The sequence below is a fragment of the Protopterus annectens genome, chromosome 11.part0, assembly GCF_019279795.1.
Source record: "Protopterus annectens isolate FY-2018-M chromosome 11.part0, PAN1.0, whole genome shotgun sequence".
In the NCBI taxonomy this organism is placed as follows: domain Eukaryota; kingdom Metazoa; phylum Chordata; order Ceratodontiformes; family Protopteridae; genus Protopterus; species Protopterus annectens.
In genome coordinates, this window is record NC_056745.1 from 1,247,198,800 (window position 1) to 1,247,215,764 (window position 16,965).

General features: G+C 37.5%; 1 protein-coding gene across 1 annotated transcript in view; it reads right to left on the reverse strand.

The window, feature by feature from the left end:
- LOC122815810 (guanylate-binding protein 1-like) overlaps positions 1 to 16,965 on the reverse strand; it is an 869,945-nt gene that overhangs the window by 740,165 nt on the left and 112,815 nt on the right. Inside the window, exon 3 of the mRNA XM_044088612.1 lies at positions 1,550 to 1,659. Within this exon, the coding sequence (XP_043944547.1) occupies positions 1,550 to 1,659 (110 nt within the window). The remainder of the gene's footprint in view (positions 1 to 1,549; positions 1,660 to 16,965) is intronic.

The window sequence follows — 16,965 nt, forward strand, 5'->3', positions numbered from 1 at the left end:
TCAATGAAACTTAAACCAAACAAAAAGTCACTTTCTGAAGGCAAACACACTTACAGCTTTTTTAGCTTTTCTATTTTATTATCAATAGTTTGTCCACAAGTAGCACTTCATTTAGTTTTCATTTTTATCGTGGTTTTATATAAGAATTATGTGCTGTCTAAGAATCTAAATACTAGTATTTATCTTACATTATTCAGTATTTATTTAACACAGTTTTGTCTTAATTTGCTAATATTTTAACTAAAGATTGTGATGTGTCATCAACTCCTGCCTGGCCATTCATTGGAACAATACAAATATATTGCTTAAATATATGTTTGTGTAAAAATATATATAATATTCCAAAAGCAAAATCAGTTGAACAGAGGAAAAAAATATATCCAAAGAAAAACAAGATACTCCCACCAATGTTCTTCCAAATTCAACTTTGAATGGAGTTCAACTCCATTAAAAGCTGTATTTGGAAGAATAGTGCTAGAATAGCTTGTTTTTATCTATTTATCACTATCTATCTATTGATCTAGCTATCTGTCTATCTATTGTTATGTGTGTATGTGTGCACCTGTGTGTATATCCATACATAAATATGAGTGCAGTGTGTTTAAATCATACATTTCTTAGACTGAATGTTTTATTAGGAGTTTTCTTTTTCCAGCTGCTGGTTTATCATAGAATGCTGACTTTTTTGCAAGAAGTCTCACTATACAGTGGTTTGAGGGATTTTGCTCTTTTTATACTGTTTTGCAAACTTGGAGTTGGTATATATAATTAGCAGGGAGGGGTGGAGGGTGAAGCGAGGCTTGCCTCTGCCAAACACAATGTTTTTGTTTTCTTTGTGGTGAGGTGTGTACTTGGTGAATGCATACTAGCATGTAGATGGATTTAGTTTCACACACACACGCATATTTATATAGATAGATAGATAGATAGATACATCTATATATCTATATATATATATATATATATATATATATAGAGAGAGAGAGAGAGAGAAATAAACCAAACACACACACACACACACACACACACATATCAAATGGAATGAGGAAATGAAAATGAAACTACAGCATGATACCCTCAAAAGAACAACACCTGAGCAAAGAGACATAATAACACAACAGAGTTTGGACTAAGCATGAGGTGACATGGTAAAGAAGTCTTCAATCATGCAAGTTACTGCTGTATGATGGAGTAAGTTTCCTGGTAACTTCCATATTATAAATGATATTGAACTTGCATTAGACTTAATTCCAACAGCATGTAAAATACAGATAAGTAATGTTTAATAGGAACTTCAGCTTTTCCTTTAGGTAGGATAAAGGACAGACTGTAAGTGCTGAAGAGTGCTTATCTGCTGAGGAACTGTCCATTTCTCTTGAGGTGTATAGAGGTGCGCTAACCTGATGGTTCATGGTTAACTTTCTAAAGTATGGTGCTACAGCACAATGAGGTGCCTCTTTCGTTCTTTCTTTATTTCTTCTTTTTTCGGTTTATTTTTAAACATTGCAGTATTCATTGGTAAAAACTTTCACATGGAGGAAAAGGATACTGAAGGTTGTCCACTGCATACTGATCGATGGTTCCCATGCTGTTATACACTAATGTGCTGCTAAGGAGAACTGTAAGAGCAAAAATCCAGTTATCATTGTCCTTGTCTCCCTGGAGAAGTGAGAAGAATGCACACAGTAACATAATATTAGATTAATTTACTTGTTTCTGTTTTAGATGTCATGATTACTTTACAACAGTTTAATATAACAGTTAAGATGATGAAACACAGATTAACTACTTAGTGCAGGTCTGGCTTGGTCCCATTGACTTCAAGTCATTTACTATGGAATCATTCAGTTCTGTTCATTTTTGCTCTTTTTTCCTTCCTCTTCTCCTTAGCCTATCAGGACCCCTGTTGTCATGCCAGCCTATATTTTCTGAGATCTCATACCTGCAGCTCCTTATCACCACAACCCCTGGAAACATTTATTTCATAGGGTGCATTTATCACAGTAGGTAACAGAGAGCCCTGACTGGCTGCAATGTGCAGTTTGTTTGGGCACTAACTATGCAAGCACAGTTTTGCACACTCTTAGGGCTAAGGCATTGCCTGAGCCAGCCCAGTGTTATCCTGAAGCACAGCCACTCCATCTGAAACAACTATAGGATAGAAGTATCCCAGCTAGTTTTCACCTCACACCTCCTCTCTATGATTAGACAATAGGACAGAAAGCAGTTAATTCCACCCCCACCCAGCCAGTCTTTTAGGTACACAGAATGCTGTGTAAATCTTGATTGCTAATATTGCACTTAAGAACCCTGCATCTGTGTTAAAAACCCAGCTTTCATATACTATTTTGCACAAATCAGATCCCTTAGCAACTTAGTGCTCTCAGTACATCCCCAGAAACAAATATCAGGGCTTCATAGTTGGTTACACACAAAAAAAATACAAATGGTTAAATGCAATAGAAACAGGTTAGCTTTTTGATCTGTAAATGAAATAAAAATTATACTGTAGCTCCTCATCCATAAGCAGTGAGCAATGCAGCCAAAAATAATTACTGACCTGGATTCATAAGCACCTATACTTTGTACTAAATACATTTGTGAAATTTGCAGCAATGAGTAAACTATTTGTGATTCACTAAACAGTTCTACATGAAGCACAGAGCTACAAAACAGTGGTAAATGGCAGAATATGCTAATGAAGGCATAAGTAGCTGAACTACATGCTAATGAAGCAAATCAGCATGGCTCAATACACCAGGTCTATATTACAACGTCAAAACATCATAATATGAACACCAGATGGTCGACCTGTATTCATCGAAACACATTTACACAATTCAATGAATACTTCCAGGGCAAAGATGTAGTTGGCCAACTACATGGTGTTGCCTTTTTCTCCATTGTAGTGCGATCTTGGAGTCGGTATATTTAGTTGGGGGGGCATAGCCCCCCATTTCAGGAGGTGTGGGGGGTGAAGCACCCCCACATGGGTAGGTTTGTTTTAGGTTAGGTTAGTTACATTGGATTGTGGGTCAAGTGTTTTTATGCATTGTAAGCATTCATCGATTCACATAAATGCGTTTTGATGAATACGGGTCGATGTTTAGGTGTTTGATATTACAACATTTCAACTTCATAATATAGACACCAATACACCATGCTCCCTTTAGTCCTCATTTCTAATATTCTTTGGAATACAGCCACAAAGACACTTAAAAGTCACTAATAAAAACAGTGTTAGGGGTTGCCCCTGCTATCATTAATCTGTGTGTGCAATGGGCTTTAATACACAAAATCCATTTCTTAATACTATTTCTATAGTCCCTTCAAATCTGTGTGTTTTGACACCTGACATCTGTCTTGCTTTGTGTTGTGATCAGGTAATGATCACATCTATAGACTGTTGATGCAAATTCGCAACTGATTGAATCCATCATCAAGCCTAGAACTGTGAACATTCTCATCTATCATTACATTTTGCCCTACTAAGTTATGGAGACATGCTTATGTTAATCCACCAGCAGTACCATGCTTGGTTCTATATGTCTTTCACAATCTTCACAAACCTGCTCATACCTTACTAGCAATAAGTGTAAGACGTGGTCAACTCAAGGAACATTGTGGTGACAATATTACAACATTAGGCACAATGTAATATATCGTTCCTATACACACGGAAGGCATTATGCTTAAATCTTTAGCATTACCATGCACTTTTTGAAGTACTTTTAAGTCTAACATGTAGATGTATGTTATCATGTAGTGATTTTAGTTGTCAACAATGTGACAAAAATACATTTGTATAATAAACACATCTGTTATGTCTGCACTACTTATTTGTCTGATGCTTGGCATGGAGTACCACAAACCACTGCGAATTCCTGTTCTAAGTTCAAAAACTGAAAATAATTATGCATGCACTAAAACTTTGCAATCAGTCATGGAAATGTGCATGACAGTGATGTGCTTAAGGAAGTAATTTCTATTTAGGAAAATTAATGCCAGTGGATTCAATTCCTTGTGTATATTTTAATGGCTTGTTGTAGTCAAGATATTATGAACTCACAGTTACTTTGTCTGAACACTTCACAAGGTAAATTATGTTTGCACACCAACACATTATACTTGAAAATGATGTACAATGATGTGGGACCTTTGCACGCATGCTTGCTGAGAAGTATTAAGTAGAGTCCTTTCAAATATTGAACTTGTAAGTTTTGTGTTACACTGCACATTGCACGCACATTACAAAATATTCACAGTGACACACCATCTACTGAAGGCTTGCATACAATGAGCTGTACAGTCAAGAATGATTGGCTGTCACTCTGCTGTTTGACAACTGTGATTATCATCCATCATTGACATGGTCAATACAACATAATGTTAAACAGCTACATCTCACTCTCACTATCACAATGTCATTGAGTGAAAGAATATATAACTTAACTGAGCAGTATGTCATGATGTGTGATCAATACATATCTGCTTGCCAAAAAAATATTCCTTTTCAACCAAAGACATGATGCACACTAGCTACTCTGCAACACAGTGATGATGTCATCATTTCAGATATGGACCACCTTACACATGTTATCAAACTTCTCCTGTGACCCTTGCAGTTGATGAAATACATTCTTTGCTTGTGTACTTAAATGGGTAAGTGTTCAAGATTAGCAATGAATCACCTGTAAAAGTGTGTTTGAGAGAATGTAGATGCATGCAAAAATGCCTTCACCCAGTGATCTGAAGTGTATACTTACATCAAGCAAGGGCTCTCCCACCACTTTTAGTGACATAATCCTTTTAAATATGCTATATGTCACATTTGTAGTAAAACCTTCTCCTGGGGCACCTGTGGTTCATACAATGCCCTATAGCTTGTGTACCTAGACAAGCTAGTGGTTCCAATCCAACAATTATTTTCTAAACTTACTTGTATCTTTGTGAGTGTGTGACTCAAAACCTAGGTAAGAATGCTGTCACCCACATATCTGATCTGTGTAGATTTACACTGTAAGAGAGCACTCCCATCACTTTTAATCCAAATATCTGCTTGACACTGGATTGGGCCATTTGTTGAAATGTGCTTTATCTCACCTTGTAGTACAACTTACCAGAAAGGCTCATCCAGACTCTGCTACACTTTGCTGTGAAGGTAAGGTTAGTTTGCTTATATTTTTGTATCACTGTATTGCCTTTCTATATTTTGAATACTGTAGTTTGTTTTCTTTACCTTGTGTTTTGCTTGCATTCTGTTTTAACAGCATATTAAAACTTCAAAAGAGACCACAGCTCTCTCTGTTCTGAGTCAGGCAGAAATTTTTCCCGTCCTCCCACCCATTTAAGTTGTCTTGTTAAATACCACTGTCTTTCTAGTTGCCCGCCTCTTATGTTAATCTGACCATATATCTCATTTCTCTCTACTTTCACTGGCTTATGTGAGTAATCACAAAATCATCATTTTTGAAATCCCACCCCTTCAATTATTTAAATTTATTGGCCATCCTACAGTATTTCATAGTACCAAATTACAAAAGTGACCACCCCTTTCAATCCAGCTTGCTGTTTTAAAAATAGTAACTCTCCACTAAACCTTAACTTTTTAAATAGGTAAAACTCAAGTTACCTACTTTCACATCTAACTTCTCTAGTGCACACTGCAGAGTGCATTCTTTTCAATCTTACCTTTAAGCATCCCTGTGACTAGCACTTTCTCTAATACCTGCTGGAAAGCACTAGGAAGCCTTAAACTCATACAAACACTGAACTCTCCTTGTTAATAAGGAGAAATTAATAGTAGGCACTAAACAGCCTATAATTGCAAAGTACCTTGCTAAGGAAACAGCTCCTGTACTTTACAAAGAAAAAAAAAAAAAGCCCCAAACCAGGCATGTCCAAGGGTCAGCTTCCGGTGATTTCTCCTGTCCACCTGGTGAATCTGGGCATACTGGGGCAATGCAGCAATTGCCTCATGTACACAGACAACCCTCTCCTCCTACCACCTAACACTACAACCTGTGAGAGATGCACTTACATAGCCAAAATGGAAGCAAAGCTCTCTCCACCCAAGATTGTGCTAAACAGTCAAGAGGAGAATGTTAACACCCACACTACACCTCAAGCAACACATAGCCCTTCTAAACCCGCACCACCAACACCCACATATAGCAACACTAAATCCACATATGCAGAGGCCCTTAACTGTAACCTGCCCAAGCAACAAAGACCTCTGAAGCTGAAACTCAAACAAACACCAATCACAACCAATGTGTCACATAGTTCACAATACCAGTGTGCCACCCAGCAACAGCCCTTAAGGCAAGATAATTTACCTAACACTTTAGTCATAGGTGACTCTATAGTCCGGCACACTGATGTCCCTCTCACCAGGTTGAATAAGGAGAAAATTACAGTCAGCTGCCTGTCGGGTGCCAGGATCCGCCACATAATGCATGCACTCAAGTCACTCCACAACAAGTACAAATATGACTCTGTCATTGTCCATGTTGGAGTGAATGACTTGAGCCTCCTGGACTACATGAAAAGAGACATGGAAGAGCTCTCGGATCATGTGGCCCAGGCAGGTATGACCCTAGCCCTGAGTAGCATCCTACCTTCGCCCAGAATGATACCACAATATAAGGATAAAATGATTGACTTCAACAATTGGCTAAGCTTATGGTGTCATTCAAAGGGGATCCAGTATCTGTCTGCCTGGGATGACATGATTGACAGACCACGATGCTTTGCCAGAGATGGTCTGCACCTGTCGCCCTGGGATTCAGGTTACTGGCTAAGGCTCTTGCCACCCCTATAGTGCCTTTTTTAGGCAAACTTCAAAGGACAAAACCACCACCGTAACAGGTACAAGCATGCAAAATCTGAAGGTAATGCTACTCAATGCTAGAAGTCTAAACCTCAAAATGCACTCTCTCGAGGCACTCCTAAAAATGGAGAACATCGATATCTGTGCAGTAACTGAGACCTGGTTCAAGGCTCCAGAGAGCACCCTGCAATACCAGGCTACAACTCTTACCACACTTTTCGCCACCAACCCAGGACGAAACACTAAAGGTGGAGGAGTGTCAATATTCACCAAGGATATTCACACCACCAGGCTAGTTGGCCAACACAATGTGTCTGAAATTCTCCAAGTGCAACTAAAACTAGGTAAGACTGCAATCCAAATTGTAGCTTGCTACAGATCCCCCACCATATCCCAAGATTCTCACTACACCTTTTTAAACATACTGGAAAATATTAAGATAGAACCAAACACCCTAATACTGGGTGATTTTAACTACCCTGCCATTAACTGGGAAAACTACTCATGTCCCAACACCTTTGCACAACGGTTCTTGGAATTCATAAATTCCAACGCCCTGGATCAACTAATTCATAGTCCCACCAGGGGCTCCAATATCCTAGACCTGGTCATTACCAACATGGCAAATCAATGCTCCATACCTATGGTCACCCCCCTCGTTAGTCAGGTCTGACAATAAGCTAATCACCCTTAACATCCACATCCCACCCCACCCCCAGTAAAGAAACCACCATAAAAAACTTCTCCAAAGCCAACTTCATGCTACTCAAGTCAGAAGTGACAAACTTCATGACACCCATGCAGACGGGAACTGAAAGTTCAACTGCTGAATCCTACACTAAGGCACTGTACGAGCACATCCACTCATGCATGAATCGTGCCATCCCAAATAGAACCAAAATGCTCTCATCCAAAAAGGAAGCCAATCTGGTGGTCCCCTGCCATAAACAAACTTTACAACAAAAGGAAGAAACTTTTGCAGAAAAGACAAAAATCCCAGGATGCAAAAAACTCCCTTACTACCCTCAGTAAGAAACTGAGATGCCTCATAAAATCCTCCAAAGCTAGTTATGAAAATAAAATTGCCAAAGATTCCAAAGACAACCACAAAGCATTCTATAACTATGTCAAGAATCTAAATGGCAATGCTCAGATCTGCTCTGAGCTAAAACAGAATGGCAATAAATATACTGATCCAAAGGATATTGCCAATATCCTGGCAGATTGATTCAGAGCCAACTTCAACCCCTCTCACCCTAAATGGCCCATCTCAATACCGGAAGATTGCCAAATTCCAGTAATAACGGCCACACAGGTACAAAACGCACTCTCTAAAGCCAAGAATACAGCATCCATGGGACCAGATGACATCCCGGGCTGTGTACTACATGAACTACAATATGAACTGGCACCTCACCTAAGTGTCATGTTTAATTATAGCCTCACCTCAGGTTTCGTGCCCACTGAGTGGTGCAGAGCTACAGTTATCCCAATCCACAAGGGGATCCACCTTGGATCCCGGAAACTACCGTCCCATCAGTCTGACAAGCCTTATCTGCAAAGCCATGGAGCGTATTATCATGGAACTTATAAACAAAGACATTGGCAACCTTCAAACACTGGACCCCACCCAGTTTGGGTTTGTGAAGGGCCGATCTTGTCTCCTGAACCTGATTGACTTCTTTGAATCAGTCTCCAGAGCCATGGACAAGGGTAAGGTGGTCCACACAGCCTATCTAGACCTTGCCAAGGCCTTTGACACCATCCCCACTCTGGAATCATAGATAAACTTACTAAGTTGGGTATTAATCCCTATGTCACCCAATGGGTTGCTAAATGGCTTACTGATAGAACCCACACTGTAAAAGTAGCCGACTCCAAATCCAGCTCCAGACAAGTGACAAGTGGAGTACCTCAGGGTTCAGTCCTGGGGCGCTCTTGTTTGGTATCTACTTCTCTGAAGTACAGGTCAACACTAAGGGACTCTGGCTAACAAAGTTTGCAGATGACTGCAAACTGGGAGCCATTACTGAATCCTCAAATTATGTGGCTATTCTACAAAGGGCCTTACAGAAACAGATGCTTGGTGCCAGAGCCATGGGCTCAAGCTCAATGCCAAGAAATGTATTGTTATCCCCTTTGGGAAAAACACATATCCATGAATTACCATATAGGTGGCAGCACACTAAACACAGAAAGTGTGATAAGAGACTTAGGGACACAGGTGGACAGTGGTCTCACCTTCGATAACACAACAGTCAGGAAATCCTTCTATGTGGCACACCTCATCACAAAGGGCTTTTCATCCAGAAAAAGGAGGTCATTGTCCCACTGTACTCATCCCTCATTAGACCCATTATAGAATACAACGCCCCATTTGGTATGTACCTCTCAAGACATCTGCAACAACTGGAAAGGCCTCAGAAATACCTCACTAAAAGAATCACAGGCCTAAAGCAGATGCCCCAAGCTGACCCCCCCAAAAAACTCCAGCTATACTCTGTCGCATATCGTCTACTCAGAGGCGATCTCTGCTTAACATACAAGGCCATGTCAAACCCAGAGCTGTTGGACATGCTACACTTAAAGAAATCCCAATCCCTCAGAGCTACACGCTCCAGGGATCTAAACCTTGTCATCACAATAAACAAAACATGCTGGAGGGATAGGTTCCTGACCCAGAGACTCCCCAGACTCTGGAATAGATTGCCCATACATGTCAAGCAGAGTGCCTCGTTGGACCTCTTCAAGAGGAACCTTGACGTTTGGATGGGAGAAAGGAAATTCACCCCAGGGATCACGTTAGTCGCTCTGCTAGACAGGGGTCCAGGAAAGTAAATAATGTGGGAAGAAATAGCCAGGGAATTGTTATGGCTAGGCTTTAATAGGCCCTAGGGCTGATAGCCTAGTACCAACCAATGAACCTATGAACTTCTTCTGAGGTGAGGGAGATTTATATAGTGCTGTCTAGCTTGTGAACTTTGGTTGGCAGGTGTTTGAATCTGGCATTCTCTAAATACTGTGTGTGTGTGTGTGTGTGTGTGTGTGTGTGTGTGTGTGTGTGTGTGTGTGTGTGTGTGTGTGTGTGCGCATGTGTTACTACAGTCACAGAGGTGACTGTGTTATCTAACACACATACAGGTACAACTCCACTTGTGGAAGATATTAACATGGGATGAGGAATCACATGACTCCACTCAATTTTAAGTCATACGTATGCCTTGTAACATAGTGATGATATCATACCTTCAAATATGCTCTGTCTTGCATTGATAGTAAGGCTTCTTCTATGGTGCATGTGGTTTATATAACATTCTCTAGCTTGTATGCATCGATCAATAAGTGTTTGAATCCAGCAGTGAATGAGTAGCATGAGTGTGTGTGTGTGTGTGTGTGTGTGTGTGTGTGTGTGTGTGTGTGTGTGTGTGTGTGTGTGTGTGTGTGTTTGTGTGCGTGTGTGACTCCAGTGATAGAAAGAGTTTACTTCAATCACAGTTCTGATGTGTAATGTTACACTGGGAAAAGATCACTTCAGTCACAGTTCTGATGTGTAGAATTACACTGGGAGAGGAATACCACATTAGTTTAATTCCCTTTTATATCAAACATCTTCTATGTACCACAATGATGATGTCATGCTTTCCAGTATGTTCTGTCTCACTCTTGTCATGAGACTTCTCCTGTAGTATGTGTGGTTAATACACATTTTTCTAGAATGTGGATGTTAATAGGCAACTGCGCAAATCCAGCAAGGACAGCATAACATGAGTGAATTGACATAAAACACTGCATTCTTTAACTTTCCCTCAAAATCCTACCATCCCTTTTAGTTGAAACATAGGCCTTTCAGCACATTAATAAAACCACCCCATTCAAATATGTGCTCTGTGATTCATGAGTTAAGACTTGTCCAGTGGCACATGTAGTTAATATTGACTTCTATAACAAGTGGACCTAGACCGTTGTTCAAATTTGGTAATGTATATGTGCAAAAAAATATTGATGGACTACAGTGACTTACCCAATAAACAGCTATATGATTAACTCACAGTTGTGTGAACATTTATATGGCTAAGACCTTTTGATCCTACAGAAAAAATGTTAGTGGATACATGATCAGCCAAAATATTACTAAGTTCACACCTTAAAGTGTGTCCTTTTTGACACCTGTACATTACACTCTCATCTGGCAGAAGAAGATAATACAGAGCTGGATAGGCAATGGTTTGAATCTGATAAGGTAAGTTTGTCAGACAATAGAGAAGGACAAGATTGGCTTTTCCCAAACAGTGGTTATATGGCATATGCCACATTTTTTAAGGCCTCAAACTCCATGATAGGGTGAGCCATAACCATTACAATGCAATGCTGTTGAAGTCCTTACAGTGTGTTATTCATGTCACATCAGATATAACTATTTCTGTGGTGACAATATTTGATATGCTGCTCTATGAGGTATGACTTCATTCAGGTATTTAGGTCTGGCAGGGTGTAACTACGAGAATGTCAGACAATGCTTACAGGCATTATTTACTTCCACAAAAATGAATGCTCTTTATTGTATGACTTAATGGAAACATTTATGTATGCCTTTAATTATTCTGTTTACAATATAGATGTTTAAGGCAAGAATGGCTTTTTATTCAGTTCTTGATGTGTGTCATGCAGCAAAGTGGTCACAAAGTATGATTAGACCTGTGTTATGATACTTTTTTTGTGCTTTTGCTGTAGATAATTCATGATAATGCACTCACTGCTATACTTTGTTATGAGCATGCCCAGTATAATGATGCATTCTTTATGCATCGTTTCACACACAAAACATTAAGTAATCCTTATTATGAGAGATTTGTTGATTTCCTCCGGGTGCTTCGGTTTCCTCCCACATCCAAAGACAAGCTTTAGGAGGATTGGAAACTCTAAATTGGCCCTAGGTGTGTCTGTGTGTGTGTGCCTTCTGTGGAAGGTTGAGCACCAGACTGGCAACTTGACACCGTAAAAACTCCATGGCCAATCATGAGCGGACAGGTGATCCGCTGTGACGACCCCTAACTGGGAAAAGCCAAAAGAAGAAGAAGATTATGAGCGATTTGTTGTTATTCAATCCCACAGAAAAAATGTTGTACTTGTGCTAAACCCCCACAGAATTATGCTTGACTCCAAATCTCTCATCACCTTTTTCTTGTGTAAGGCAGCATTTCCCTAGACAGTTTACACATAATAAGATACTTGAACTAATTCTTTATAATTTACTTCTGTTCTGCTTTCTCTTACAACTTGTGTATACTTACACCTTTTAATTTCTTTGTTAATCTTCATGCTAACTCCTTTGTAATTTCAACAATGTAATTTTAATAGTTTAACTGATTAATATTTTGTAACTCCTTTGTAATTTCATCTGTGTATTTTAACTGTTTAATTGATTAATATTTTGTATTGCAGAGCTTTTCTCCCCGGGCCTCCACTGAAAATGGTTTCTTCTGGCCCAGTGGACTTTCCTGGTAAACAAAAAGCACATAAAATAAATAAATAAAATAAAGTAAAATTTGTTTTATTTGTCAAAACATGGAGATAGTGACCAATGTGTGGAGGCCATTGTGCAACTGTTCGATGTGAAATGTCAGTTTGCAACAGTTCACTTCATAATAGACATTAATGTTTTACCTACTTGGGATTTATTTTATTCTCCCATAATAGAGGTATTACTAATGCGTTCAATAAAGCTTACTTCAGGGTGAATTATGATGTACAATATGATGCTATACTGTATTCAGAGGTGCAGTTTGGTATTCTTTTGACTTTCAATGTGTATTGAGTGGTAGTTGCAACAGGAAGGACATGCAATATGATTGATTACACTCACACAAATGCATTTTACTCATACTTTTAAAATGACAGGTGATACATTTGCTCCGTAGATAGTGTCATTATACAATACTGTTATCATGCAAGCTTTTTGGGGTAAGTCTTCTATTGGCTATCTATCCATTTATGGGCTTTCTACCACACATACATACATCATATATATACTGACTAACCTACAACCACAAAGGAGTTGTCAAAGAAAGGACTACACATGAGTTTTGCCTTGATTTATATGCATGTTAGTGTATGTCACATGACCATACTCCTCATATTGCAACTACATACATCTCTCATAGTTACAAAACTGTCTAAGTATGGATAACAGCACTCTATTCTGTTAATATGCTGGTCAAAGTGCTAGTTCCATATATGACATGTCATTCCGGATTTCATTATATAAATATGCGTTATATATGAACAGTCACACTTTCTAACATTCTCATTATGCAAAATGATGCCAGAAATTATTATTTCCAGGCATTTTAATATTATTGGAATTAATGTGCATGATTTGTTTTAGTATGTACACATTTTTACATGTATGATCATCGTCATTGCAACTTCATTATTATTTTCATCATACATATAAGGCAAGAAAAGTATTACATTTCTTTAGCCTGCGTGTATGTTCAAACATTAGCTGTGTGTATGTTAATTGTTTTCTTTCTTTCCTTTCACTGTATACATGGCAGTGCCACTATAGCTCCATATATCTGCACCAAGGGTGTAGCTAGGCATATCCACTGTACACAAGTGAGTCCTTTTTTTGAACACTTCTCAGACAATTTATAGTTCAAACAGCACATAATTGTTTATAACTGTATGAACTACTTGTACAGTGCTGTAAAAAGCATGTCTTCCTAAGAAAAATGTACCTATAAAATAACATTTTATGGTTACAAGTGATAACAAATTCAAATCAAGTCCTTTTTTGAAGTACATGGAGCAGCATTTGAGTACATATTAACATATAACAAAAACAGCTTAAATATACAAAAAAAGTAGCTCAGTCACCTGACATAACATTCATACCAATACAGTCGCAACACAGCATATGACAATGTATTTTTTGGAACATCATTAGAACTAGTAAAGATTTATGCCAAGTTTTAGGGAATAATTCTACCTTTTCCATCAAAACACCTCTCTGAAAATGTCCTTTGAAAAAGGTAACCCACATTTTTCTGTATTACAAGTACAGAACAGTGGCACTAAGGGCATGTTTACTTGCAACAAATATGTAGTATGTCGATACATTTATACTGGCTCTGAGTTCAAGTTTCAACATTGTAACATTACAGTCTATTTTAAAAAAAACATTTTGATTGCCATTGTAAGTTTTTAGTTTATGTAGCAGTGTGTAATTCTTGCAAAGCATTTTATGTTTGTAAGATGATCAGAAAGCTTTCTGATAGAGTAAAAGAACATTTGGCAGCTGTCAGAAATAAAGGTGAAAAAAGCGCTCTAGAAAAACACAGTTCACACTCCCCTAAGTGTATTGGTTTCAAATTTCTCATATTGGAAAAAGTTAACCAATTTTTTGGAGATTGTGAGACTTTGCTTGAACTGAAATAATTGCAATGGTAGATATTACTAAATGCTGAGACCCCTCCTGGAATTAATGAAAACTTGAATGTTAAATATGCATTGAGATGGGGAGCCTGACTACTCCCACTTTATAGTAATATTTGTAAATGTATATACAGCTGTAGAAAATGTGTAGATTCTGATTGGTTAATTTGTTCCTCTCTGTGTTCTCAAAAGTTATATGCTGGGGCGTGGCCAAGATGCCAGTCTGATAGCAAGAGAAATCTATAGCTCTGCTTAGATTTTAATATCCTGATAGGAAATATACTTTAATGTTTAGAAAAAATCTAACTAAAAGTATGCTAAAAGTTAGAGTAACATAGACTCTTTATTATTTTCTAAAAATGAATACATAGTCAAGATAATTTTTTTAATTATTCCTGTCAAGACATTTTCTACTGGAGATCTTAATATGAGTAACTCAAAGGACCCACACCAAGAGAGTGCATTGAAGAAAGAACTACATCTTATAATAATAAACATCCAAGAACTGTCACTAAAAATGGACAAATTCGAAAACAAAATGGACATTATCAAACAAGAATGCAGTAAACAACTGGAACTTCCAAACTGAACAGTAAAAAACAATCTAAACAGATTCTTGCCTTAGAGGAAACAGTAACTGACCTAGATACTAGAGTGACAGAAAATCACAATGAATTTCTTCTGAAACAAAACACCAGGCTGATTGAGAAACTGGGAGACCTTGAAAGTAGATCAAAGAGGAATAACATAAGAATATATGGAATTCCTGAGAAAGAGGAGGATGCTAACATGATTTTTTTCCTTAATAAGTGGTTTTCATCAGCACAAAACATGCCTAAATCCCTCTCTTTTGGAAATGAGAGGGCTCATCAATCCCTGGCAAATCCAGCTTCATCTCTGAGTTCATCTAACCCCAGGTCTACAATAGTTAGATTTCTTTTCTCGCAAGTCAAGGACTTAGTGCTGAAATCAGCTTGGACTAATTCCCCTATCAAGATGGGTTAAAAAGTTATTTGTTTTGACAATGACTACACCTCTGCAGTCATATCCAAAAGAAAGGAGTGTGTTCCTCTAATTAAGCCCTTGAAAAAAGCTAGTATTAAAGCTCAAATTCTTTTTCCTGCAAGAATAAAAATCACCTTGCAAGAAGGAGTGAAGATCTTTAATTCCCTACAAAAAGCAGTAGAATTTATCCAAAAGAAGAAAATACTGTCAGACATAGAAGAAATGGAAAGGTCATCCCAGAGTTTGAAGAGACAGGCAACAAAAAATGGATGGTCTGTAAAGGAAGGAGCAAATAAAACTAAGAAACTAAAGGACAAATGAATAAATTCCTTCACATTTTAAATGCTTTGTTTTATGAATCATAATATATTTGATTCTGGAAAGTCTCTATTCTGCATGGTAATGTGAATCATCTTTATTATTAACTTTCTCTTTTCTTTTCTGTATCTACTTCTTCTAATTACATATATTACTGAGTATTTAAACAACATTCTCTCTCTTCTTTCTTCCTATTCTTTTTGTTACTAATGTTCCTTTCCTCTCTTTTCCCCATTATAAGTACTTTACATACTTTCCCTTTTAAATAACTACTAATGATGTCTGTCTTCCAATTCTTCAGTAATAGTATAATTTGACTTAGTAACAATGTGCATTTTTTTCTAGTGGGTGAGTGGTGGGGTAACAAGGTGCTTTTGATTAGTGTTTCTAACTAGATGTGTTAGACTCTTTGTTTAGATACATATAAACATTAATACAGAACATTAATGATGTTTTATCTATAGCTAAATACAAGTTTTATTTATATATATATATATATATATATATATATATATATATATATATATATATATATATATATATAAATATATATATATATATATATATATATATATATATATATATATATATATATATATATATATATAGATTATATTCACTAGGTTCCTTTTTTCTCTGGTTTGGTTAATTGGTGGGTAAATGATTGAAATGTTATAATATGATTTCTCATTTGAGGCAGCTGTTGTTACTTCTAAATAGCTGTTTTTATATGAAGGGGTTAATTTTTTCATGATGTTGATGTTTTGTGAGTAAACTGGTGGTCTGTGTGACTGTTCTCATTGTGGAGATTCATGACATGCACTGACAAGGCAGCTTGACTTTTTTTTTTTTTTGCTTTTTGTAAACTCTAAAAGCTTCAAGATATGTATTGCCCACCAAAAATGCTTTATTCTTCACTAGGGACAACTTATGCTGTGCATGAGCCTATTTACACACTTTTTAACAAGTTTATGAAGCTTAAGCTTGAGGAAACAACAGTAGTGACATCATTTGACCTTTTGAACTTGTTAAATGGTTGTACTTAGAATTCTTTTCTCTTGAAATTCTGTTATCCTTCACTTAGATACTTTAAATGGTAAATGATTAGTTCTGATAAAAGTGTTAACTCCTTAAAAAAAGCCCATGTTCTCTTATAGATGCATACATTCTGCAGATTCAATGACACTATTAGTAACTAAATGACATCAAGTGAACTAGGAGCTGCATTAGAAAACTCATTATGCATATTAACATCAGACTTATGTTACATAACTAAAGCTTTAGTAACTAAACAAATGGTTGTGAGGCCTCTTTTTTTCTCTCTCGCTCTCTCCCCCCCCTTCCTGATGAAAGATGTCAACATAGATATTGTT